The sequence below is a fragment of the Trichomycterus rosablanca genome, chromosome 10, assembly GCF_030014385.1.
Source record: "Trichomycterus rosablanca isolate fTriRos1 chromosome 10, fTriRos1.hap1, whole genome shotgun sequence".
NCBI classification, from domain to species: Eukaryota; Metazoa; Chordata; class Actinopteri; order Siluriformes; family Trichomycteridae; genus Trichomycterus; species Trichomycterus rosablanca.
Genome location: NC_085997.1, coordinates 19,976,126 through 20,003,629, shown reverse-complemented (window position 1 = coordinate 20,003,629; position 27,504 = coordinate 19,976,126). Strand labels below are relative to the sequence as shown.

Here is a 27,504-nt window from a genome sequence, read left to right as displayed (position 1 = left end):
ACACGAAGTGAGTGTGTTTTGACCCTTTGGGGCTTCCATAGTTCATGAACTAACGTGCTCGACTCAGCTTTCCGGTATTCGGTACAGAAGAAGAAGTTAATTAAGTGTAATAAAGTGTTCTGCTCCCGACAACTTGTGAATATAGCGTGTATTTATTTCTTTATTATGCAAGTGCATCACTACCACGATCGGTTACATTATGTTAACAAACCGCAAATGAAAAACGGTGGCAAGTCCGACATTAAAACGTTTGTTCTACCAGTCAAGTGCCAACATGAACTAGAATTTGCGTTAATGGCACTAATTTTTTAAATCGCGTTAAATTGAGGTCGCGTTAATGCGTTATTATCGCGTTAACTTCGACAGCCCTAATTAATATATTTTATTTTTTATTACATTTTTAAAGGACAGCACAGTGGTGGAGTGGGTAGCACAGGGTTCAATTTCCTGGCCCCTGCCCTTTGTGGAGTTTGCATGTTCTCCCTGTCTCTCCAAAGATTTGCTCCATGTGCTCCAGTTTCTTCCCACAAGTTTAACAACTTGCAATCAGCCAATTGGAGTTACTAAAATATCATGTCATATGTGTAAGTGTTGTGGTGGAAAAATCCTTAATAAAATACCTCAAAGACTGGATTGTGAGTAGAAAAAAGTTTTAATCTTGTCTGCAGAGGGTCACGCAGACAGAGTCTCACACAGAGGTCTGCATATGCGATAACAACTGATAAATTAGACATATTTTTATACTGTTGTTGGTGACCTTGTAGAACAGTAGAAGACATCACAGTTAACATAGGAACTGGTCTAAATCAGCTAGAACTGGGTTTTGGATGTCATACAATGCAATTGACGCACTTCTTATCATGTACACCAAGTACACATTCAGTAACATTCTATTGTAGCGGTTTTCTTGAAAAAAAATGGCAAAAATGCCCTAAGCATATCTACATTTTCGAGTACTAATTGATTATGTATTAATACTTCTAGTGTAAATTAACATTTTTCTCTCGCATTGTGATAGCCACTTTATCAGTGGGGCAGTTGTAGCCTAGTGGTTAAGGCACTGGACTAGCAATCAAAAAGTCACTGGTTTAAGCCCCACGACTGCCAGGTTGCACTGTTGGGCCCTTGAACAAGGCACTTAACCCTCAGTTGCTTAGACAATATACTTTCACAGTACTGTAAGTGGCTTTGGATAAAAAACGTCTGCTAAATGCTGTAAGTGTGTGATGGACTGGCGACCTGTCCGGAGTGTTTCCTGCCTTTCACCCAATGAATTATGCAGATGGTGTACAGACATTTGTTTACGCTAGTGGTGTAGTGTGGGCATCTATGTACACTGGTAGCATAATACGGACATTAGATATCAACATACAGATATACAATTTGGTGGAAAAGACTGGTGTAATGTTGTAAACACTACCTCAAACCATGATCAATCATTTTTAATAGTGTGAACATTATCTGAGCCAATCATATATTCTCCTCATCTTCTTTGTCATAAGTAAATTCAAAATAAAATGTTTAAATATATCAGGGTGTAGGTTGTGGTCCAAAGCACATATAGATTATACTATATTTTACTGAGCTGTTTGTATGTGGTGATTTCTAATGCTAAATTTAGTTTTTGATATTTGATATTGGAGAATCTTATTGGAGAATCTCTATCAATATGGTCACAAGTCTAAATCATTACTTTGATGGCACTACCCGCTGCTTTAGACTAAACTATACCACTGTCAGCAGTCAAATGAAAACAAAAGATTTACATGTAGATTTACATACAATTTGCATATATACACATTTGGTAGATGGCAGACTTACCAAAGCAGGAAGAGGCTTTGGATTGCTGGCAAACTAATAACAATTTACATAACCTACTTGGTAGGATAAGTTTTACATTATAAAGACACATCCATGTAGCACAATTCTAGTTTCTAGTTAACTTTTTTAAGCACTCTTAACTGTAATAAACTGTAATCTAACCAGTGGTTTGCATCTTGCAATGTAGCCCCTATATTTCTTTTTTTTGTTGTTTAAGTATTTTTATGCATTTTACCCCATTTTTCTCCCAATTTAGCGGTGCTGATTCACTGCTGGGGACCCCACCGGCATCCAACGAGGGTGTATATTCGCCTGACACACACTCCCTCCTAGGGTCACCCATACCTTGGTGGATTTGCATGCGTACGGAGAGCCAGAAAGCCAATTTTGTCTGCTGCAGGCATTAGCAGAGCCAAGATTCTAACCCGGGAGCACAGAATTATGAAGCTAGTGTGTTAGCGGATTATCCCGCTGCGCCACCTGAGTGCCCCAAGCCCCAGTATTTCTGTTTATGAAGCCTTCTGCAGCTGTTAGTCTCTGAAAAATACACACCTGCCTTCTGAAGGCTGTTTCTGATCTGTCAGACAGACAGTTGGGGATTTTCTGGCATCAACAGTGGAGGTCTTCCTTTATTCTTTGACTTTCATTGGCACAGCTTTTGCCCTCATGTTGAACACTGGCAACTACAGACTCCAGGTGATAGATATTTGAAGGCTTACAAGCAAGATGGGTGTCTTATGGCTGTGCTAATGAAGCACTGGAACACAGATGTGAAGCCAAATGTCCCAAACATTATGGTGCCCTGAAATGAGGGGAACTGTGTAAAAAGTGTTGACATTTTAACATTGTGAAACTGAAATGTATGCAAATACCCTTAAAGTGTGGAATGTGTACTTTTTGGGAGTATTTTTTAATGCATTTTGGCATCCAAGAAGAGGGTATATTCGCCTGACACACACTCCCTCCGATGTGTGCGTAGTCTGCCTATCCCTTCTTATTCACCCATACTTCAGTGGATTTGCACATGAGGTCGGCTTCATGCATGGAAAACCACGCCTTGATCTCTGCACTCCGCACTTTCTGTACAGGCGCCCTGAGCAACTAAAGTCCCTACACAGCATTAATATCCCTCATAACCCCACCCCTTTGGTCCAGTCTTTCCCACAGACTGGATTAGCCTTTAGCCATTATCCTTTGTGCCTGCTAGATGGCGCCCTTCCGACCGGTAGGAGAGCCGAGATTCGAAGCTGGGAGCTCAGAATCTCGGTGCTGGTGTGCTAGCGAATTATCCTGCTGTACCACCTGGGTGGAATGTGTACTTTAATCGTGTCTGATTTGAAAATTTTTGTTGTGGAGCAAAGGGGCATATCAACATTATTCCCAACACTATAAAGGGTTCTGTAAATGGTAGGAGCTTCAGTTACAAATACTGTTAAAGTCTCAGATAGATGAATGGATGGACTAGAATCTACTCCAAATGACATTAAAACACTTGGTGTTAGCCATTCTTTTTCATTTGTCATCCATATTAAATCTGAACCCTTACTACTTTAAAATAATTTGATTGAAATGCCACTATAGTGAGAATATAGCCACACAGGCTTGGTGTCAGTATTTGGAGTAAATAATAATAACATATTCAAGTAATTTAAAAGCTCCTAGAGATTAAGCCCCTGCATATTTGCTATTATACCACACAGACTGTATTATAGTGCCAAGCAGTGCCAAGAAGGACATGTGTCTATCACTGGATCTGCAGTTGAAATGTTAAAATGTATAAAATGTGCTTTATGAATTGTACATAGTGTGTGAAATCCTCATTACCGATTTATGAATGTCATTGTATATTGTGGATAAGGCATCTTTGACATTCTGAGGTAGATCAAAACAGCACATCACATAATTCTACAGCACAGAATTTATGCTCATATAAATGGAAATATTTACAGGTCATCCGTCAGTCTGAGGGTTTGGTTCGTTTAGTGTCACCGCATTCAAAGGATCAGTGATCACTGTGTTGGCAGTTCATGTCCCTCACTTAAATCGCTGCTTTCATCATCTCTCTCCACCCCTAACTGCTCAAAGTCCTCCTCATCTTCATCACAATCCTCATCTTCATTTTCCTGATGTTGATGTAAAGTGTCAAGTTCCAAAAAGCGCTTCAGAAGGGCAGCAAGTTCTTCTACATCACTACAAGAAGAAACATGATGTGTACATTATTTAGTGGTTTTGGATATTTCATCCACTCCTATTGCTAGCAGATGCATAAAATTAAACATACAGCTATGCAATCTCTACTGATAAACATGGGCAGTGATGTGCATGATACTGAAGAGATCAGCAACTTTAAAAAATGCACCGTCATATGCTGCTAAGTGTGTAGCTTGTCAGATTTCTGCCCCGATAGTGAACCACAAATACTTTTATTGCATACCTCCTATGCATTGTGGCTGTATCATGATCTCACTGCATACAATAAGAGCTTTGTTTTACCACTTGGTGTGTGGCAGCTAGCCGATTTGGGTGATTTGTTAAAGATAAAGATACAAGGATAAGGAAATCAAATCAAAAATAAAAATTTTGGCAAGCCTGCACTTCTCTCAGAAATTTGTTGGAATTACAAATGCTTTACATTTACAATTTTAGCATTTAGCAGACGCTTTACAGTGGTGACAGTATACAATCTAAGCAATTGAGGCTTAACAATGGCAACCTGGTTGTGGTGGGGCTTGAACCAGCAACCTTCTGATTACTAGTCTACTACCTTAACCACTAGGCTGCAGCTCCCCACTTTAGTATTGACATGTTTATGTTTGCACTGCCAATAGAGTTTATCATTAATTGTCATTATTACAAAGTAATCAGTAATTACTAAACTACATAAAGGAAGCGGTTTTAACATAAATGCTTGTGCACCAACCTGCGTCCCCCAAGAGTAGCGTTCAGAGTGAGAGGATGTGAAAATCCAGTGGCCATGCGCAGCACTATGACGAAACCTTTTCCCAGGTAGCGCACCTTCTCCTCATGAACACTTATGTCCCGTAGGTGCTTTAAGTCCAATACCACTGAAGAAAATATGACAAAAATACATAACTTTTGAATGATTTCCTCCAAAAGTGTAGAAATAAGCAGTGGGGAAATGTGTGGAAGACATTATAACTGTTTGAAATAGTATACCATGCACTACTAATAATAATCCTAGACAAAAGCATTTCGCATTTGATACGCAACAGTACAGTGACCGTATATTGTCTAAGCAATTGAGGGTTAAGGGCCTTGCTAAAGGGCCCAACAGTGGCAACCACGAAGCAGAGGGCCTTGAACCAGCCACCTTTGGATTACTAGTCCAGTACCTTAACCACTAGGCCACAACTGTCACTCAAGTATGGCAATTATAACTTATATGAATCATATTCATTTTTAGCAAGTGATTAATCATAATCCAGGTTGAGGGTGTGTTCGAAGCAACCCTGAAACACAAGGCACAAAGCATTACTACAAAACAATAACAAACTCTGGTGGTTTAATGCTTGGAGCTGAAGTAGTTGAACAGTGTAAAAGGATATTTCATAATTACTGCTTGTTTATTAACTGCAATGTCTTTGGGAGGTGAAAATAAACCCATGAGGACGTGTAGAACACAAGCCACACAGACAGTAACTGGAGGTGAAGACTGAACCGGAGTCCTTCCCCTACTCGCTGCACCACCACGACCCTTAAATGCAATCTTCTTCTTGACAATGAATTATACAAAAGGTAAATTTGAAACTATGTTTAACTACAGTCAGTGTTTTACAAGGGAATAAATCACAGATATCAAAAGGCAAAGACATTTCAGTACCTGGTAGTTGTATGATAATCTGTTATATCTAAAGCTGGGGGATCTGATTTTCTTAATATTTATCACTAATTCTTAGTTTCCTGATGATTATTTGCATGCTTTATTCTTTTGCTTCCAATGTGGTAACTTTTTCTTCTTTCAGTTCTTCTTTTGCATTCTTTTCCGTTTCCCTCACAGTTTAGTCATGTCCAATTCTCTAACTGAAACTTCCTCTGCCGCTTACAGCACCCCTGCCCTCTCAATTCACTATTGCATTTCCTTTGCTACACCCACACTGAACATGAAGGGCTGCAGTGAAGCACACCTCCCCAACAAATTTAAAACCACCTAGCCACTTCTTTACAGCGGTCAGGGGAGGATTCTAACAGAGTCAACACATACACTGTTTTTAGTCTATAAAAACGTATGAGAAAAACAACATTTTACATAAATAAAAAAGCTTATTGTTTACTGGTAGTTAAATCTGGTTAGAAACTAATATGTATTAACTATTAATTATTTTTATTTGTTTAGCATTTTCCCCCTGACATGAAATTTTCCTAAGCACCTTGGCAACCCTTGCCACTTTCACAACACTTTGACTTGCTAAGAAGAGCCGTTGGTCAGTATACACTTCCTACAAGACATTCTGCTTTTTCACACCAGCCAGCAAGTATCCACATAGAGAGCTTAAACACATAAAGAGGGCCACGCTGTGTCCTCTGCTGTTCATGCAGACATTTTGGAAAATTTAGTAAAATGCAATAAAAATTAAATCTGTGATGGTGTTTTTTTTTTTCAAACCAAGCTTTTTTTTGTCTTTATAGGACTTGCTTTGTGGACAGGGGCACAGTAATGCTGGAACAGGAAAGAGCCTTCCCTAAACCGTTGTTGCAAAATTGATAGCATATAATTTTCTTTATATAATTGGTTATATATATAAGATTCATCAAGTCTTTAACGTCAAACACAATCATAGACAATTTTGTATCTCCAATTCACCTCACTTGCACGTCTTTGGACTGTGAAGAAATTGGAGCTCCCGGAGGAAACCCACACATACGGGGAGAACATGCAAACCCCACACAGAAAGGACCTGGACTGCCCCACCTGGGGATCTAACCCAGGACCTTCTTACTGTGAGGCGACAGTGCTACCCTTTGAGCCTATTTCTGAATGCAACTATAAAAGTATACCATCTGTAACACAGGCCATGGTTATGTAAAACAGAATACTTACCTTTATCGTGTCCTTTTTTTTGCATTGTGAGTATCGTTGCATACAGACTGAAAGCTTGTATCTTTATGACACCCTTGGTTTTATCAAAGACTGCTTCCTATAGGGAACAATCCATTGATTTCATGGATTAGACACAATAAGCAAATAAATAAATTATGACTTAGATATGTAAAATTGTGCATGTGATGTGGGTGTTAATGAAAGCGTTTTCTCACCTCCCACTCCTCCATATTTTGAAGGGCAACGAAAAGGCAGCCTGTTATGTAAAACAGCTTCCATAACACACTGTCTGCAATGCAAAAATGTTAGTTTGGGTTAATAAAGACAAACTACTCAAGCATTTAATCACTTAATAATTTGTGTAAATTACTTTGATAGGGATGATTTGAATTAATACAGGGCCCCAAGTAGATCTTATAATCTTATAATAAATGTAAGATATGAATAGCCCTGGACAAAGCCCTGATCCACTGTTGGGCATCGAACACACCAATTTAGTCACACACTCACACACAGAGACACATAGAATTTTGAGTAACCACTCCAACAGCAAACATGTTTCTGTGTACAAGGAAACAAAGTACCTAGAAACCCAGACAGAAATTAGTGGAAATTAGAGGTGAGAGCAGCACTGAGACAAACCGACATGCTACTCTACTTCCCAAAGTCAAAAACAGATCTGATCTATTTTAAGATAGGATCCATGAACTTGTGTGTTGTTTAATAATACAAATCAGATCTTGTACATGAAGGATGTAGGAAACAGATTATAGACTGTCAAGTGTATGACTTTTTGCATGAGCTGAGGGCGTTAGCTTCCAGAGAATCACCTCACATATCAGTGTTGGTATCGCATAATAGTATCTGGCATAGTTTGATAAGCAGAGCTTTTTAGTATTAAAACTATTCACATAGATGTACTCTTAAAGGTGTACTCTTCAACATTTTTTGTTCTTAATGAAAAACATCTGGAGAAATACAGTAAAACAGAATAATAAATAAATGCCAGGTTTTATACATGCCCTTAAGAGCTCTTTACCCCTAAGTTAACTGCTCATAAATAAAACATGGCAGACTTCCTTGCTCAATAACTGGCATGTTCTTGTCGTGTCTATCTATTCAGTGCTTAAGAATCCTGTCTTGGCTTGCACTTGCCATTTTTAGGTTGGCTATAAACCCATGGCGACCCTGATCAGAACGAATTGGTTACTGAAGATATAAATGAATGTACCTGAACTGTAATATGCTGCTGCAAGTCCAACTGAAGCAATTCCTTGATAAAAAGAGGGAACACACAGTTTAATACACCAAGAAAACCTAGTTCCTTTTACAAAAACTTGATTCTGTTAACTTCTTCAAAATCATACCAACTAGTAATGACCAGGATCGAATCCCAGGTGATCTCTTAAGATGAAGAAGATCAGAAGTGTGCTCCTCGACCACCATGTACACCATCTGTAACAAATCATATATATTAGCTTTTAAATACGTATACATTGCTCAAGATATGAAACTGAACTGAAATGAATAACTGATCACACTTTAAAGTTGCCCAAATTCCTATTAAAAGCTTTTACATTTCTGTGCTCAGACAAATAAATGAAACAAATTGATTTGACTGCTAATTGCTGTTTGTTTATACAAAAGCAATGTACAGACAGATCTGCATTAACAGGTGAAACACGAACACAGTAAATGATCGGGAGCAAAACAACACCCACATACATGAGTGGCATCTAACAATTTACCCACATACATGAGTGCCATCTAACAATTTACCCACATACATGAGTGGCATCTAACAATTTACCCACATACATGAGTGGCATCTAACAATTTACCCACATACATGAGTGGCATCTAACAATTTACCCACATACATGAGTGCCATCTAACAATTTACCCACATACATGAGTGCCATCTAACAATTTACCCACATACATGAGTGCCATCTAACAATTTACCCACATACATGAGTGGCATCTAACAATTTACCCACATACATGAGTGGCATCTAACAATTTACCCACATACATGAGTGGCATCTAACAATTTACCCACATACATGAGTGCCATCTAACAATTTACCCACATACATGAGTGCCATCTAACAATTTACCCACATACATGAGTGGCATCTAACAATTTACCCACATACATGAGTGGCATCTAACAATTTACCCACATACATGAGTGGCATCTAACAATTTACCCACATACATGAGTGGCATCTAACAATTTACCCACATACATGAGTGGCATCTAACAATTTACCCACATACATGAGTGGCATCTAACAATTTACCCACATACATGAGTGCCATCTAACAATTTACCCACATACATGAGTGCCATCTAACAATTTACCCACATACATGAGTGCCATCTAACAATTTACCCACATACATGAGTGCCATCTAACAATTTACCCACATACATGAGTGCCATCTAACAATTTACCCACATACATAAGTGGCATCTAACAATTTACCCACATACATGAGTGCCATCTAACAATTTACCCACATACATGAGTGCCATCTAACAATTTACCCACATACATGAGTGCCATCTAACAATTTACCCACATACATGAGTGGCATCTAACAATTTACCCACATACATAAGTGGCATCTAACAATTTACCCACATACATGAGTGCCATCTAACAATTTACCCACATACATGAGTGCCATCTAACAATTTACCCACATACATGAGTGCCATCTAACAATTTACCCACATACAGTGTATCACAAAAGTGAGTACACCCCTCACATTTCTGCAGATATTTAAGTATATCTTTTCATGGGACAACACTGACAAAATTACACTTTGACACAATGAAAAGTAGTCTGTGTGCAGCTTATATAACAGTGTAAATTTATTCTTCCCTCAAAATAACTCAATATACAGCCATTAATGTCTAAACCACCGGCAACAAAAGTGAGTACACCCCTAAGAGACTACACCCCTAAATGTCCAAATTGAGCACTGCTTGTCATTTTCCCTCCAAAATGTCATGTGATTTGTTTGTGTTACTAGGTCTCAGGTGTGCATAGGGAGCAGGTGTGTTCAATTTAGTAGTACAGCTCTCACACTCTCTCATACTGGTCACTGAAAGTTCCAACATGGCACCTCATGGCAAAGAACTCTCTGAGGATCTTAAAAGACGAATTGTTGCGCTACATGAAGATGGCCAAGGCTACAATAAGATTGCCAACACCCTGAAACTGAGCTGCAGCACAGTGGCCAAGATCATCCAGCGTTTTAAAAGAGCAGGGTCCACTCAGAACAGACCTCGCGTTGGTCGTCCAAAGAAGCTGAGTGCACGTGCTCAGCGTCACATCCAACTGCTGTCTTTGAAAGATAGGCGCAGGAGTGCTGTCAGCATTGCTGCAGAGATTGAAAAGGTGGGGGGTCAGCCTGTCAGTGCTCAGACCATACGCCGCACACTACATCAAATTGGTCTGCATGGCTGTCACCCCAGAAGGAAGCCTCTTCTGAAGTCTCTACACAAGAAAGCCCACAAACAGTTTGCTGAAGACATGTCAACAAAGGACATGGATTACTGGAACCATATCCTATGGTCTGATGAGACCAAAATTAATTTGTTTGGTTCAGATGGTCTCAAGCATGTGTGGCGGCAATCAGGTGAGGAGTACAAAGATAAGTGTGTCATGCCTACAGTCAAGCATGGTGGTGGGAATGCCATGGTCTGGGGCTGCATGAGTGCAGCAGGTGTTGGGGAGTTACATTTCATTGAGGGACACATGAACTCCAATATGTACTGTGAAATACTGAAGCAGAGCATGATCCCCTCCCTCCGGAAACTGGGTCGCAGGGCAGTGTTCCAGCATGATAATGACCCCAAACACACCTCTAAGACGACCACTGCTTTATTGAAGAGGCTGAGGGTAAAGGTGATGGACTGGCCAAGCATGTCTCCAGACCTAAACCCAATAGAACATCTTTGGGGCATCCTCAAGCGGAAGGTGGAGGAGCGCAAAGTCTCGAATATCCGCCAGCTCCGTGATGTCGTCATGGAGGAGTGGAAAAGCATTCCAGTGGCAACCTGTGAAGCTCTGGTAAACTCCATGCCCAGGAGAGTTAAGGCAGTTCTGGGAAATAATGGTGGCCACACAAAATATTGACACTTCAGGAACTTTCACTAAGGGGTGTACTCACTTTTGTTGCCGGTGGTTTAGACATTAATGGCTGTATATTGAGTTATTTTGAGGGAAGAATAAATTTACACTGTTATATAAGCTGCACACAGACTACTTTTCATTGTGTCAAAGTGTCATTTTGTCAGTGTTGTCCCATGAAAAGATATACTTAAATATCTGCAGAAATGTGAGGGGTGTACTCACTTTTGTGATACACTGTACATGAGTGCCATCTAACAATTTACCCACATACATGAGTGGCATCTAACAATTTACCCACATACATGAGTGGCATCTAACAATTTACCCACATACATGAGTGCCATCTAACAATTTACCCACATACATGAGTGCCATCTAACAATTTACCCACATACATGAGTGCCATCTAACAATTAAGCATAACATAAATACCATCAGATCAGCGGGGATGTAAAACCGAAGCCAAAATACTCACCTTGTTAGGTTGTTAAAGAAATCCGTGATCCACCTGATTCACTGTAGAAGAAAATGTCATCTGAGATTAAACGTTTCCTGCAGGTCCATATGTTGCAGTAAAAGCCATCACGGGGATTCCCAACTTCCTCTAACAGAACCTGCATTTTGATTGGATAGCGACGTTGGGAAACTCCTCCCTATTAGAGCCGCCCTTAAAAATTGCTGGGTGTTCCAAATGATTCCTTAGACCCTACTTCCTATTCCCTACAGCAAATCACTTTTTATTGTGGTATTAGTATTATTTATTTTTGTTGTTATTATTCTTAATAGTCATCGTTTTTAAATATTTTTATAGTTTGTCTGTAATATAAAATGTATTTAAATAAAACATCTTATCATTATTAATTATGTTGTTGTTGATATTATTATTAATATTATTATTCTTTAATCTTTAATTTTCTTTGGTGGGATCAATAAAGTTTCTATCTATCTATCTATCTATCTATCTATCTATCTATCTATCTATCTATCTATCTGTCTATCTGTCTATCTATCTATCTATCTATCTATCTATAATAATAATAATAATAACAATAACAATAACAATACATTTACATTTACATTTTCAGCATTTAGCAGACACTTTTATCCAAAGCGACTTACACAATGAGCGGAACACAATGAGCAATTAAGGGTTAAGGGCCTTGCTCAGGGACCCAACAGTGGCAACTTGGTGGTGGCGGGGCTTGAACCAGCAACCTTCTGTTTACTAGTCCAGTACCTTAACCACTGAGCTATCACTGGCCCTCACAATAACAATAACAATAATAATAATAATAATAATAATAATAATAATAATAATAATAATAATAATAATAATAATAATAATAATAATAATAATAATAATAATAATAATAATATATCTATATCTATCTGCCAGTGATAGCTCAGTAAACAGAAGGTTGCCGGTTCAAGCCCCGCCACCACCAAGTTGCCACTGTTGGGTTCTTGAGCCCTTAACCCTAAATTGCTCGTGTTCCATTCATTGTGTAAGTCACTTTGGATAAAAGTGTCTGCTAAATGCTGAAAATGTACATCTATCTATAATAGTAATAATAGTAATAATAATAATAATAATAATAATAATAATAATAATAATAATAATAAAATAATAATATATCTATCTCTACCTATCTATAATAATAATAATAATAATAATAAAATAATAATATATCTATCTCTACCTATCTATAATAATAATAATAATAATAATAATAATAGTTGTAGTAGTAATATTAAAAACGCCGTTTTTATTATTAATAAATAAATATTAAATAATTAAGTATTATTATTTAGTATTATTATTAATGGCCACTTGGCCAAGCACTTCTGGATTGGCGTCCTACCTAGTGTAATCCTGCTTTGCGCCCAGTATTTCCCAATGGAACCGGGCCCGTCGTGACCCTGACCAGGATAATGCGATTAATGGGTATGAATGAAAGAAAATTAGTGCGGCATAGTGGCGCAGTAGATAATACAAGTGCCCCATCTAGAATTTGATTTGACCATTTGTTTGGAGTTTGGCATGTTCACACCATGTCCGTGTGGGTTTTCAGCACTCCACGTTCCACCTCTTTCCCAAAAGCATGTTGATAGATAGATTACTGTAAATTGTTCCCGAGTGAGTAAATGAATGAGTTAGTGAAAACGGGAGGGTGTGAAACTTGTTTAAATTGAAATACAGCCCTGTTTAGTGTGGTGTTAAAGAAGTGTGCATGCATAGGGGCTACGTAGCTATTTGGGTTTCAGCCAACGTAGCACAAAGCACAACGGTGCCCAGAGAAACTACTAGAAACTACAGGAAGCTCGTGTGGACCGCTAACGGACTGTACTTTAGTACTTTAATTTAAGGAGCCGAGTATAACGCGAATGAACTATTATGAATCTATTAATAAAAGTCTGAAAAGCTTACACGGTGACGTGAAACGGGAATGAAGCACTGCGGGTTGCGCATGCGCGTTGCGGGGCTAGAGGACAATGAGTTGTGATATTGTGGCAGTGCACGGAGCTGCTATATTTCATAAATGTTTTGGATTTATTTTCAATAAGTTACTTGTTACACAGCGGCCGGTCGGTTCCTGTCATTATTCCGGCCATGTGACTGCGACCTTTGGACTGTTTACTGAAGAACATTAGGACTTGTTTGAGCTTCACCTGTACAGTTGCTTGTGTTCTGAGTATTTGTACTGGACGTGTATTTGCATTGTGTTGTTATTGACGGAATTCGTCTTAGCTGGATTTCCATACTGACTCATTTCCAAGTCTAAATCGTCTGCACCGTTGGTTTTTTCGCTTTGCAGAAGAGGAGCAGCTGATATTTCGGTAACAATACCATAAAAAGCTATATTGCGTGCCTGGAGCAGGTTTTGGGTCATTATCGTTAGCATTTAACAAACTTTCTTTCCCCTATATTTACATTTTCAGCATTTAGCAGACGCTTTTATCCAAAGCGACTTACATTACTGTGACAATAAGCAATTGAGGGTTAAGGGCTTGAACCAGCGACCTTTGTAATACTAGTCCAGTACCTTAACCACTAGGCTACAACTGCCCTATATTAACCTTTCTGTTAGTAATCACCTACTGATCCCTCTGTCAGCCCTTTTATTATACTAAACACATAATGACACATTGTGTTACACAACCCCTTCCACCATTGACTTTCTGTTATTTTAGAGGAACCATTGTTTCCCCAAAACAGCAATCAGGGCCACTCACATGGTGGGAACCTTTAATTATCCTGCAGTCTTTCTTACCTTAATCTTAATTTCTGTTTACTGTAATGACAGTGGATTTTGGACTAGCACTCTCTCCTTTCATAATTACAGTTTCACTTTACAGGCCTGTACTGATTGGATATTCAAGATTTCTTAAAATCCCCCTAGTCTGGTCCGATCTCAGTCTTACTAGAGTTTCTGGATTGAGCTAGATGAATGGAAGTGTTTTGTTGTTTAGCTCTGACTTTTTCCACAGTTAAATGATTATTTTTTTTACAGGACTTTTTAGAATGTCTGAAATTACCATCACAAAGAAAAAAGAGAAGTGTGAAAACTGCACCAAACAGGTAAGCAACTACTGCATACATTTTGATAAATCACCATTGCCTCACAGCAAGAAGGTCCTGGGTTCGATCCCTAGGTGGAACGGTCCGGGTCCTTTCTGTGTCTGCGTGGGTTACTTTCCACAGTCCAAAGACATGCGGTGAGGTAAATTGGAGATACAAAGTTGGCCGTGACTGTGTTTGACATCAAACTTGTGAACTGATAAATCTTGTGTAACGAGTAACTACCTGTCCTGTCATGAATGTAACCAAAGTGTGTAAAACACGACGTTAAAATCCTAATAAATAATAAATACATTTTGATATATTCTGTTACTTATTCTAAATAGGCTTGTATTGGAATGGAACTGGATGCAAACATGAGCACACAATTGGACAGGGTGCCAATTCATCACAAAGGCACAGCATACTTGCACATACTCACACTTTGGGGCAGAGAAACGTAGTCATGTCACGTATGTTTTGGGAGGTGGCAGAAAACCCATCCAGATATGGAGAGACCTTGTTAAACTCCCTCCAGTCCATAACCAGAAGTCCCCAGAATGCTGGTGATGCATGGCATCCACTTAAAAACTGCCCCATTGCGCCAATTGTAAATGATCACAAAACAATTATGAAAAGTAACACTGGTTTTTTCGTAGCCCTGTTTGTTAGAAAGTGGAAAAGTGTGAGTGATACAATGGCCTCTTGGACCCAGTGTTTCTGCTCCAACCCCACCTGACCTTGACCAGCATGATTTTAAATTTAGGTCATATATCGTATATATAGTCATGTTTGTATTATGTACAACCTTTATTTAATAGTATGTGCTTGTTTTTTTTTATAGTGTAATAAGAAACAAAGCAATGATGCACTGCAGGATGAAACTGTTGTCAATGGAGAGGTAAAACCACTTATATGTGTATGTTAAGAAGTGGTAAATCAGCTCTTACATCTGTTAAGGTTGTTAAGGTTCTGTTAAACAGTTAAGGTTCTGAGCCCTACCAGAGAGCCACTACTGGGTCTTGAGGGAGATCCTAACAGTTAAGCTTTGGCAGGTTACTATTTAAATATTTATTTTTTCAAGTGCAGTGTTTTAAAAGATCTGATTAAAAAACAATTAATATTGTTATAATAAAAAAAAAACAGAAAAGGCAAACGTTTAGGATGTAAACCTGAGGATACACAAATCAGATCACTGACAGCCACAGGCCACACCATCATGAAAATAGTAAAACTGCCCACCTTTGCTTTAAATGTACATATATGCATTTGGGACTGAATAAAGGCTAAAGACTGAATACAATCAAAAAACAAACAGCCTGGTTTTGCAGTGACTGATGCTCTACCATCACTGATTAACAGCCAAGTACCTTAACAACTGAGCTTACAACTTAGCTAAACTTCAGTGATAAGATGCATATTACATTTTACTTCTCTGTTTAAGCTAGTGCCTATTGTGTTCTTAGGTAAGTGGGCATACTCCAGTGCCACCAGTGTTGTTGAGCGCATGTCTCTCCTGTGATGGCTGCGTGTCTGAAGAGGAGAGGCAGAAAATCTCCCAACAGAGCCTGCAGGAAATTAACCATGTTCTTGCTCTCAACAAGGTACTGTAAACTGGAGTTAAGTATTTCTCTGTTTGTTCATAACACCATGTAAAAATGTCTCATATAATTTAAATGTCTCATATTGTTCATGTTTGTTTGTGACAGAAATGTGATACCTCAAAGCACAAAGTGCTGGTAGTGTCTGTGTGTCCTCAGTCCTTGCCGTTTTTTGCTGTCAAATTTCATCTGGACATCTCAACAGCTGCACAAAAGCTCTGTGGTTTCCTGAAAAGTATAGGTGAGTCTTCTTCACAACTTTCTCTGTCCCCTCTACATCTACAGATACACATAACCCATCATTTCATACATTTTTTGTTTTTCTGTGCCTGAGCCTGTTTTGTCATGTAAATGAGAAATGTAGAGTACAATAGAACCCAAACCTCTTTTATTTCTGGACAGAAACGTCTGCGTTCTTCTGTGTTTTCATGTTTAGATTACAGAAATGATGCTTGTGCTCAGTATTTCACATTTTAGATCCATTTCAAGACAAAACCCTTTATGTGATTTGAAATTTTAACAAGTAAACAGTAATTTAGTTAATTTTAACTAGAGAACAGGTGTACAAATAGTAAGCAAACTAAATACAGATAAAATGCTTTTCAACCTCTTTACCCATTGTGCTATTTTATGTACAGGTTTGGACTAATGATCCAAAATTATGACAGAGACTTAATACTAGGGGCCCAATTTATTACCGCTTTGGACACAGATCACCTTCTGTTTCAAAAGAGACATAAACCAGCTTAATGATATGCTATTTTATAGAAATAAAGCCAAATGTGTTTTTGTCTTTATCTTCAGGGATCAAATATGTGTTTGATACAACAATAGCCGCCAGCTTCAGCATTTTGGAGAGTCGGAGGGAGTTTATACAGAGGTATCGGCGCAGGCATCACGACGTCCATGCTGTGCCAATGTTTACCTCCTCATGTCCAGGTAAACTGATCAATGTGTCATTGCTTTTACACGCAACTGTGCTTTCAATGGCTTGCTCAGCTTTCAGGCTGAAGCCTGAATCTGTATCTAAGGGTGTGACTGTGTTGCGATAGCAAGGGCATCCTGCTGTTGTTAGATTAGCATGTGTAACTTCACACCCTATCCTAGAGACACCTCTATTCTACCGCATTTTCAAACCCTTTTCCCTATATGAATGCTTCAATGAAATTGTCACAGTATGGTGCGCTGTAATTGAGTCACAATTTTAAAACGTTGGCTAACAATTTTTTATAATAATTATAATAATTACCATGAATGTGTTTGCCATTGCTAGAAATGTAGGATTTTGAAATTGTTTGGGTTATTTTAAATAATCACCAATAGCGCCAATAATTCCAATTCGGGTGATGATGTAATTATTTAATAAAAAAAAACCGTCCTCCGTTGTCCAAGGGTAAAACGTCCCAAGACCCCCAAAAGTTGCCTCTAACTTAGGTGTAAAGAAAGCAAATCGACCCCCCACTTTGATGTTTAAAGAATCTTTTATCCAGCCATAATAGTAGCCATAGGAGCTGACATGGCGTTAGGAATTAAACAAACAAAAAAATTCACAGCTTCTCTTTGGCTCTACCGAATTACCAGCATTACTACTTTTGTGCTTTGAAGTCACATACAAATAAAAGTTAATTGAACACTTCAGCACTGTGACACTGTGTCAGTTGTTCTGAATCCTGAAAACTGAAACTGCTAAAAGCGAATCTGCGGATAAGAGGCAACTACTGTCATTTAGTAATGAATGGTCTAGTTGTATATTAAACATATGAATGGTTTGGTACTCACAACAGTTTTGCAATCATTACTGTGTAATGAGATATTGAGAACTAGAGAAGGTGTGGTTAATTAAGTATTCAAATGTGGTTTTTTTTGTGTATCTAGGATGGATCCGCTATGCCGAGCACATGCTTGGAAGTCTGGTTACCCCACACATCTGTACAGCAAGGTCACCTCAGCAAATCATGGGCTCTCTGGTCAAAGACTACTTCAGCAGGCAGCAGGTTAGCTTTCAGATTTATTACAGTGTGTGTATTTGTGTGTATGTGCAAGTGTTACATATACAGTTCCATCGGGAAACACTGAGCACTAGGCAGGAATACCCTGGAGAGTGCACCAGTCCATTGCACAGCCTTGACCATTGCCCCAGACATAGCACATCATGTCTGTATGTAGACACCCGATCGACCAAGGACACTGCTGGGGGTGCTAACCTTGATCCCAGCAGAGGTGGGTTCATGTAATAAGCCTACAAACTCTCATACAGTCTAGTTATTACAAACAAAAATGAGTTAAAAGGTTTTTGCACAGTGGTAAATAACACTAGGCAAGTATCTTTTAAGAGCCTGTTGCACCACCTGATATTTGAGTGGTGAAATCAGTAATTTTCATGTTTTACCACTGCTTTATCCTGGTCAGGGTTACAATGGATCTGGTTGGCCTGGAGTCACTGTGCACAATGCAGTAACACTTCCTGGACAGAACGCCAATCTATTGCAGTACTTCGGCCACCCCCTTGTACACTATATGTCGCATGCTATGAAAGCAGTGTCAAAAATCTTGGATTCTGTTTTAATTCTGTAATAAATCCATTTTCATTACATTGTTTTGTTAAATTACCATTTTAAACTTAGAAAATCATTCATTATTTAAACCCCTGTTGTATAAGTGACCCATTTAAAGGTCAGGTTATTGATTCTGTTTTGTTTTTGCAGAAACTAAACCCAGAGCAGGTATACCATGTAGTGGTGGCTCCCTGCTTTGATAAGAAGCTGGAAGCAGTGAGAGAGGAATATTACAACAGCCTGCTTGAGACCAGAGATGTGGACTGTGTACTTACATCAGGTATTAGTTCTAAAGATCTGTGGGGTTCCTTTTATATATAAACTCAGACCTTCTTAGAGCTAAGTTAGAGGAGTCTAATGATGTGCTTCTGTTTGTCTTTCAAAATAGTCTAAAGGTGTGGTACATGGACTGTGTTTTCTTCAGATTCCCCAAGACTTATCTCAATATTATGTACAGTAGATGGCCTAAATTATTTGCAGTGTTGAGATTTTAGAACTGATTGGCAATTCTCTTATTGCCTGCAAGAGCTGAGCCTTTAATGGCACCCCCTCTTCTACCCAGTCATGGTACACCTGTTACCTATTCACCTACTTATTGTGAAATGTTTCAAAACAATATAAATTGAACATTCTATCAACTTTTCACACTTATGTTGCCAATAAAATCTAATTTTATTTTCTCAGAAGTGCAGATTCTTGTTTTATTGTGCTAATAAATGACACCTCATTAGTAATATACTGATCAGTGACAAACTTTACATACTAATTAATGTGATTGACAAACAGTAGCTATTAACTAAATACCCCTACTTATTATTGGAACTCTTATTGGGGGTCGTGTGTGGCTGAAATTGTTTGCACTGAGTTTATGTACCTTAAACAAAAAATATTGAGACGAATGTACTCAAGTATAACACATAAATGCACACTAGTGTTTGAAAGCTTTAGAACTGAAAGTTGTGTGTTGTGTAATTTCAGTGGAAATTCTGCACATGATGGAGCAGAGAAATGTCTCAGCAGAGAGTGTTGAACCTGTTCCTTTGGATCATGTGTAAGTATGTGAGATTACCATTGAACTGGGGATAGTTGTTACACTGAGGACGTGACCGACTCTTTGAAACTAACAGGTCAAACTAAATACAAAAGTATTCTTTCCACTAACGTCAACAAACTCATTCAAAATTAAAAGGTCAGTGTAAGGCACACAGGTGACACAGCATTACCGGCATGTCAGACGCTTACATACAGATAGGATTGGCATTGTCTGAATGGATGGTGGCCTCACAGTAAATTGGCGTCCTGTCCGGGGTGTGTTATTACGTTGTGCCCAGTGTGATTCCAGGAAGACAGGGCCCACTCTGACCTTGACCAGGATAAAGCAGTGGTCAAACATGGAAATGAAATGATGAAGGCAAATCATTTGTGGGAAAATGATATGTGGGAATATCATTAGAATATAAGTTTTTGCACCATTGGGGCTTCCTCAAACAACTTGTGCAAATGTATAAACTGACTCATTAGACAACCAGTGCTGGAATGGTCCTTCTTACAACAGGTTATGCATATTGGTGCTGTTGGGTGGCTTTAGATCCACTGCAACTCTGACCATAAAAAGGTAGTTTGTAAAAATCAGTGCAGAAGATTGACTAGTTTTCAGCTATAATTGTAGCCCTAAATGCTTGCTTTGTGATGCTTACAATGTAGTTTTGTACAGACTGGGCCATAAAAGTGCTCTATTAATTTTTGTGCTTATTTTTGGGCTGTATTTTTGGGGCATCTAGCAACTGCCTAGTGGTGTTCTGTTTATTAAGTGCTCCTTTGCCAGTGCTGTTTGTCAATGTTTGAACTAGGCTGACATGACACGTTTGGTGTGCTGTGTGTGTATCTAACAGGTTTGGTGAGGTCACTGACGCAAGCTTGTCAAGGCATGAGGGTCGAGGATCTGAAGGATTTTTAGAGCACATTTTTAAATATGCAGCTAAAGATCTTTTTGGTCTGGATGTTCAAGAGATAATATACAAGACACACAGGTAATCATTGCAATCCTGTAAAGAGACTACGCATGAAATGGGTTTTCCAAAGCATTGTGCTTTGTCCTCTTATTGCATATTTGTGTTACTAAATGATTCATGACATAAGAAGCAATATTACACAAAGGGAACTTAATTACAGCATATGACTGCCTTATGACTGTCTTTCATGATGCAGTGGAAATATGCTTTAAATCAGAATACTCACTGCAATGTATTCAGGTGTAAATGTGCGCCCTTCACTGCATCTCCATTGGGTTATGTCAGGAATTTAAACGACCCGCTTCAAAACTTTTACTCTGTTTACATTCAACCTTTCATATTGGACATTTTATCTAGAGATTTGTGGCATGGCAGAATTTCATCATGAAGGCTTTCATAGACCATCTTTTGCTGAGGTTTTTGATTAATTACCAGCAAAACATTGAGGCCATGATTTAAAAACTTAGGTTTTTAAACATTAAAAAAATTAGTTATAATTTCACTGAAGAGAAAGTGAAATACAAGTCAACGTCATTTCAGTCACTGACTTCCCCTAATGTCAGTTAAGGTTCTTATGTTTGCTGTTGTGCTCGGGTAGTGCAATGGTCTATTACGCTAACCCACCACCACTGATTTCCTAAGAAGGTGCTGTCGACTGGCCAATCCCTGTGATGAATTGTTGCCAAGTCCAGAGTACGTGCCTGCCATGCACCTGGTGTTGTCTGGAGACACCAGACCCACCAAGACCTTGACCTTGATGAAGTTGGTAAAAAGATAAATAAAAAGAATGAAACGTTTGCTTTTACCTTTTGTTTGTGCTAGGAACCGGGATTTCCAGGAGGTGGTGCTGGAGCGAGATGGAGAGACGCTGCTTCTTTTTGCTGCGGTCTATGGTTTCAGAAATATCCAGACATTGGTGCATCGCATGCGAAAAGGCAAAGTGCCCTATCAGCTAGTGGAGGTTCTGTCATGTCCCGGAGGTATTAAATTTCTGCAAGTACATGTTGATACATATATACATACATACATTATTTATCCTGAGGGAAATTATTGGCCAGCAGTTGAACAAGCAAAAGAAGAAGAACTAATACAAATAAAGTAAGTTGGGTATGGCATATGTACATCATGCATATTTACAATGTGCATATGGGTCAAAGACGAGACGTAACTTTTTAGTGTCCCTCCCCACTTGATAAATAATATACAATTATATTAATATAAGTGGATATACCTTCAATCTACTCCATTTGTACATGTTTACTGAAACCTAAAGTAATTTTTACGGAAAATGTATGATTTTTGAAAAAATAACCCTTGAAACCCCCAAAATGTCATTCAGTGCAACGGTCCCCCTACCTCTTTAAGTAATAAAACATTAAGAAAAAACTAATTAATCTGAAGTAAAACTTAAAATTTACTGCTTTGGCATAATTGTACAAATGTCATGTGTGACATATTAAATAATATTCAATCAGATGTGTTTTTTAATATTAATAATATTCAGGATACTTTCAGTCCCCATTTTCCCAATCTTCAGTTGTCATTCAGTACAACGTTAATAAAAAGCCTTATTTTAATATGCAATCAAGCTACTGCAGTCATGTGACCAATTATAACAACAAAAGAAGACTCCTGGGGCCCCTTCAGCACACACACGAGATCAATGCATTTTAACATTATTTGATAAAAATGTCTTTTTACTGACACAGTACATTAAAGAACAAAACTGAGTGTCATTCAGTACAACACAGAAAACCTAATATTACGGTTAATCTTGTAAACAAACAAGGTTATTAACATTTAAATGTGAATATGTGTAGAAATGTCTTTGAGCTAAGGTCAATGTTAGCTTTTGCTAACCACTGGGATAACTGTAAAATGTGCTAAAGTAAAATTTCTGTCATTCAGTACAACAACAGTCATTCAGTGCAACAGAATTTCGCTGTTGCACTAAATTGACAATGACATTGTTATACTGACTTTATAATGTTTTAAAATTATTTTTAAATATTAAAACCACTTTTTTTCATTCTAGGCTTCCTTAATAAGAGCAGTAATTACAATGAATATTAATAATTGTGTTTTTGATGAAGTGGTCCCTGAGATTTTGTTATTGTTAAGTACGATGACCTGCCATTCGTTGGGCAGGTACTGCTGTCTGTAGGAGATGAGGTGCAAGTTAGCTGCATGCTACAAAATTGAAACAGAAATTCCTTTGTGTGGCCAAATCCACCTGATGAAATTTACTACCTTAAGTCTGATGTCAAAATCATAATCGCAGAACCAAAGCCATGTACAGCAAGAACCTCAAGGTTAACAACAAAAGACTGGAAAACATTTGTTCAGTTCATGAAATAAAATGCGACTTCAAATGGTTTTCACGGCTGAATGAATTTAGATTTACTGCAGCAACTTTTTCACGTGTTATGACACAAATTCCACACTTCCACACTGTTCTGGTGCCTTACAAGTTGTTATGATGGCTTCATTAGCTATGTTTTTCATTGTCTTACTTTTTTCATGATGTAGTAATATTATAACACATACTTGCCACTGGTGTGGCATATTTTCATTCTACTACTGCTACTTTAATCAATAAAGAACTTAAAAACAAATTAAGTCATGAATATTCTGATGTAACAGGATAATTTGGAGTATGTCATTCAGTGCAACATAAAATCATCATACAGTGCAACAAAAACATTTGCTTAAAATAACTGTAATAAGTCATTATTATATATTTTTTTCATGTGAATGCAAGAGAATCCAGGCCTGCTTCATAGAAAACGGAGTTTGATTAGGTTTCAAATAGAATAGAATGTGTAGCAAAAACATCTTGTATACAAATAAACAAAATCCCAAGACGCATTAGAGTACAAACAATGCACAGAAAATTCAAAACAGAGTAAGTACAGTTTCTTCTGAGGTTTTAAATCTTTTGTAAGAGATGTACTAAACTTATAAATTTGAAATGGCTAAGATTGTTCCTTGTGTGTGTATTTTGTCATAAATTAGTCGTTGCACTGAATGACATTTTTGTGCCCTTGTTGTGTCAACAACACTAAAATTATCAAATAAGCAAAATGCTGAGAAAAAAAATACATATTTACATAGGTGACACATTTGTGCACAATATTAAATGAAAAAATTATACAATTTAACCATTTTATTTTTTTGGTACTTGGAACACCCTATTCGTCTTTCACCCATATACACAATATATGGTATGCAAAAAAATGTGTGCAAATTGTGACAAAATTAGGGGCACGCAGGTGGCACAGCAGTAAATACCCACTGCCATATACCACTGCCCACGGGGTTTGCCTAGCCTAGTTTGCCTAGCATGCGTCTGAACAAACATGATTGGCTATGTCTGAGTTGCCCTGCGATGGGTTTGTGTCCTATTTGTTGGTGAAAAACTACTAGGTTGCACAGAATGATGAACCCAACACCTCTTGAATGATTCAGAATTTTAATTGCAAACCAGGGCTTTTCTTCCAGTATTAGTGCCTTACTTTATGAATGCTCTTTTGACTTAATGCACACAAATTGCCACTCCAAAATTATGCAACCAAATGGGTATATAAGGATAGTCTTATTTATTAGTTATAGTAAACTTCTGCTGTGGTCTTTTATACTTTTATACTTTAAAAGAAATACAAGTACAATAAATAAATACCTAAAAATAGGCAAGAGCATTTTCAGTCTAGAAATAAAAAACCCATTCTGAAAAAGTTGGAATGTTTTGTAAAAGGCAATTAAAAGAAGAATACGTGGTTTATAAATTCTTCTGAGCCTTTATTTAAGTGCCAAAAGTGTTTGCCAAAGTATTTTCTAAATAGAAACACATTTAGGATTTGATGTGTGCAACACACTCCATAAAATCTGGGACAGAGGCAAAATGAGAGTGACAAGTGTGTAGAATATTCAAGTTATGGCATGAATTTGTAACAGGTGAGGAAATCATGATTTAGTATAAAAGGAGGATCTACCAAACGATCAGTCTTTACAAGCAATGATCGGGTGTGGCTCACAATTTGTGCCAGTCGTCATGAGAGAATTGTCACTTAGATCAAACAGAACATTTCTGCAACAATTAGTGTCCTAAGTTCCTAAATAATTAAAAAGTCTAATTAAAAGGAAAGGTGATGGAACACAGTGTTAAGCATGCCTGTGTCCCGATTTTTTGATTATCAGATTCATCAGATTCTAAATGTGTTTATATTTACAAATTACAATGAAGTTAATGAGTGAAAAAACTGGGAATCTTTTATTACGTTTGACAAAACGTCCCAACTTTTCTGGAATTGGGGTTTGTAAAAGTAGCTACATTTAAAGTAAATATGACATAATTAGAAAGATTGTTTCACATTTTTATTAGCTGCGTTTGTATGCTTATTTGAACTGTCTTAACCTACATAAATATCCTAAAGTGTCATTTATAACTTTTTTCGTGACCAGGCTGTATGAGTGGGCGCGGGCAGGCAGAGGGAGAGGAAGGCCGGCCTGATCGAATTCTGGTCCAGCAGATGGAAGAGGCCTACAGTAGTCTGCCCGTCCGGCTGCCTGATGCCAACCCTGAAGTCCAGCGTCTTTTTGAGGACTGGCTAGAAGGAGAGGACTCTCCACATGCCCAGCAGAATCTCCATACCCGCTACAACAACCACACACAGCCTGCCTCGCACATTATTGTCCCTGATATACAGTGGTGAAGCCAGCCAAGAAAACAAAGAAAACTTCAGCTCACTTTCTGTTTACCTTGCAGAATTTTATGGCTGGCATCTGGCTGGTATTGTGCGGAGCACACACAGACTTTTGAATTTACTATTATATGATGTGTCAGCAGCCACTCTAGACTCTGCGTTTTTAAATTATAAACATTTCTTGAAGTTTCATTGTCTGAATAAGAAATTAGGATGTCATAAACCTAAAACAAGAATCTTGAAAGCAGTGGCATATATTTGAAATAAATAAACTAAATGGCCAAAGCACTTAGACGCCATATTTAATAGCCTTGGCTAATTCCAGCTACACCCATTGCTAACGTATACATACAAACATATAGTCATACAATCTTAACAGACAGTAGTAGAGGAGGGGTTGTACTAGAAAACTCAGTATGTTTCTTTATAGGATGCCACCTATCTTAGTTTGTAAAACCTGGGCCCTGACAAAGCTGCTCTGGGAGTTATTGAGAGGTGAAAACATCTAGCATTGCTACATTAATTGTTTTAAACTGCTTCTGAACTGTCAGCACAGAAATGATTTGTTTGGAGCTTTCTAAATGGCAATCTGTCGATTGCCACTGCACACAAGCCTAAGATTAACATACACAAAGGTGGACAGAGTGGTGTAAATACATCTTCCATTCACTTAAGTATTGAATCTTGCTTTAACATCTAGCAGGCCAATAGAGAATTCAGAGTTTGGCGAATGCATGAGGAATATAGTTCCAGTGAGATCTCAATGCTATAGCATACAATAATCTCCAGTTTGTGCTTTTTTTTTAAAAACCATTTTCTGTTTTAACATATAACTATGTAGTGCATAAAGCTAGTAAGTTAAGCTAGTAAGTTAAGTCCATTTAAACGGCATGGAAATTGGCATGTAAGGCCCTTGACCTTAGCTTTGGGAGGAAATTAAACACTTTGTACCAGGATGATCACAAACATCAAATGTAGTTTGGTAAGGGCTGATATGAGTGGCAGGAGAACTTCCCAGTACCAAGCACTGACCTCAGCTATATTTAATAAAATGCTAATTTAATAATGCTGATCTGAATAATAGTAAATTACAAGAGTTAAGTTCCAAAATCTAGTGGAGCTTGTTTCCAAAGAATTAAAGGATATCACAGCAGCAAAGATGGACCAACTTGGTGTTCCTGCCCATGAACTGATTTGTTTTGGTGTTGGTTGTTCACAGAACTGTGGCTGTATATCATACCTCTGAGTTACATGTACTGTGTCTAACTGGGATTGATCCCAAGATAATGGTGCAAAAATGCTAAAATAATAATGATTATTGGTGCCACATTTTAATAAAAGCAACTACTCACACTGAAGGTTTATAGTCATATTACCTTTGTAGTGTGTTAATGTATTAAAAGCTATATATCAGACACTGATGTTGGACGAGAAGGCCTGGCTCGCAGTCTCTGCTTTAATTCATCCCAAAGGTGTTCTATTGGGTTGAGGTCAGGACTCTGTGCAGGCCAGTCAAGTTCTTCCACACCAAACTCGCTCATCCATGTCTTTATGGACCTTGCTTTGTACACTGGTGCGTGGTCATGTTGGAACAGGAGGGGACCATCCCCAAACTGTTCCCACAAAGTTGGGAGCATGAAATTGTCCAAAATCTATTGGTATGCTGAAGCATTAAGAGTTCCTTTCACTGGAACTAAGGGGCCGAGCCCGACTCCTGAATAACACCCCCACACCATAATCCCCCCTCCACCAAACTTTATACCTGGCACAATGCAGTCAGACAAGTACCGTTCTCCTGGCAACCGCCAAACCCAGACTCGTCCATCGGATTGCCAGACAGAGAAGCGTGATTCGTCACTCCAGAGAACAAGTCTCCACTGCTCTGGAGTCGAGTGGTGGCGTGCTTTACACCACTGCATCTGACGCTTTGCATTGCGCTTGGTAATGTAAGGCTTGGATGAGGCTTCTCAGCCATGGAAACCCATTCTGTGAAGCTCTTTACGCACTGTTCTTGAGCTAATCTGAAGGCCACATGCAGTTTG

The 27,504-nt window shown here is 38.3% G+C and overlaps 2 protein-coding genes across 3 annotated transcripts; one reads left to right on the top strand and one right to left on the bottom strand.

Annotated features, from left to right (window-relative positions):
• Positions 1-633: 633 nt before the first annotated feature.
• Positions 634-21,749, bottom strand: LOC134321282 (cytochrome b-245 chaperone 1 homolog). Of its 2 annotated transcripts, XM_063002934.1 has the most exons (9): positions 21,566-21,749; positions 16,312-16,420; positions 11,508-11,548; positions 8,248-8,335; positions 8,112-8,153; positions 7,096-7,169; positions 6,881-6,977; positions 4,742-4,886; positions 634-4,011 (listed from the first exon to the last, which is right to left on the bottom strand). In XM_063002934.1, the coding sequence occupies exons 4-9, from the start codon at positions 8,333-8,335 to the stop codon at positions 3,831-3,833; spliced, it is 627 nt and encodes a 208-aa protein (XP_062859004.1). In that variant the 5' UTR covers positions 11,508-11,548; positions 16,312-16,420; positions 21,566-21,749; the 3' UTR covers positions 634-3,830. The 2 variants fall into 2 exon arrangements, with proteins under 2 accessions (XP_062859004.1, XP_062859003.1); XM_063002933.1 differs by lacking the exons at positions 11,508-11,548; positions 16,312-16,420; positions 21,566-21,749 and having other exon boundaries at positions 8,248-8,462.
• Positions 13,336-26,820, top strand: narf (nuclear prelamin A recognition factor). Its single transcript, XM_063002931.1, has 12 exons — positions 13,336-13,870; positions 14,545-14,612; positions 15,436-15,492; positions 16,058-16,195; positions 16,301-16,433; positions 16,997-17,131; positions 18,068-18,186; positions 18,898-19,027; positions 19,726-19,798; positions 20,640-20,777; positions 21,582-21,739; positions 25,221-26,820. Exons 2-12 carry the CDS (start codon positions 14,556-14,558, stop codon positions 25,469-25,471), a joined length of 1,389 nt encoding a protein of 462 aa, XP_062859001.1. The 5' UTR covers positions 13,336-13,870; positions 14,545-14,555; the 3' UTR covers positions 25,472-26,820.
• The last annotated feature ends 684 nt before the right edge of the window (positions 26,821-27,504 follow it).

Coding starts and splice junctions, on each gene's coding strand:
- narf (XM_063002931.1), top strand. CDS start 14,556: ATGTCTGAAATTACCATCACAAAGAAAAAAGAGAAGTGTGAAAACTGC. Junction 19,028..19,725: donor GGACTGTGTACTTACATCAG/GTATTAGTTCTA, acceptor GTGTAATTTCAG/TGGAAATTCTGCACATGATG. Junction 21,740..25,220: donor GGTTCTGTCATGTCCCGGAG/GTATTAAATTTC, acceptor TTTCGTGACCAG/GCTGTATGAGTGGGCGCGGG.
- LOC134321282 (XM_063002933.1), bottom strand. CDS start 8,377: ATGTATACGTATTTAAAAGCTAATATATATGATTTGTTACAGATGGTG. Junction 6,978..7,095: donor AAAATATGGAGGAGTGGGAG/GTGAGAAAACGC, acceptor TGTTCCCTATAG/GAAGCAGTCTTTGATAAAAC. Junction 4,887..6,880: donor AAAAAAAGGACACGATAAAG/GTAAGTATTCTG, acceptor TATTTTCTTCAG/TGGTATTGGACTTAAAGCAC.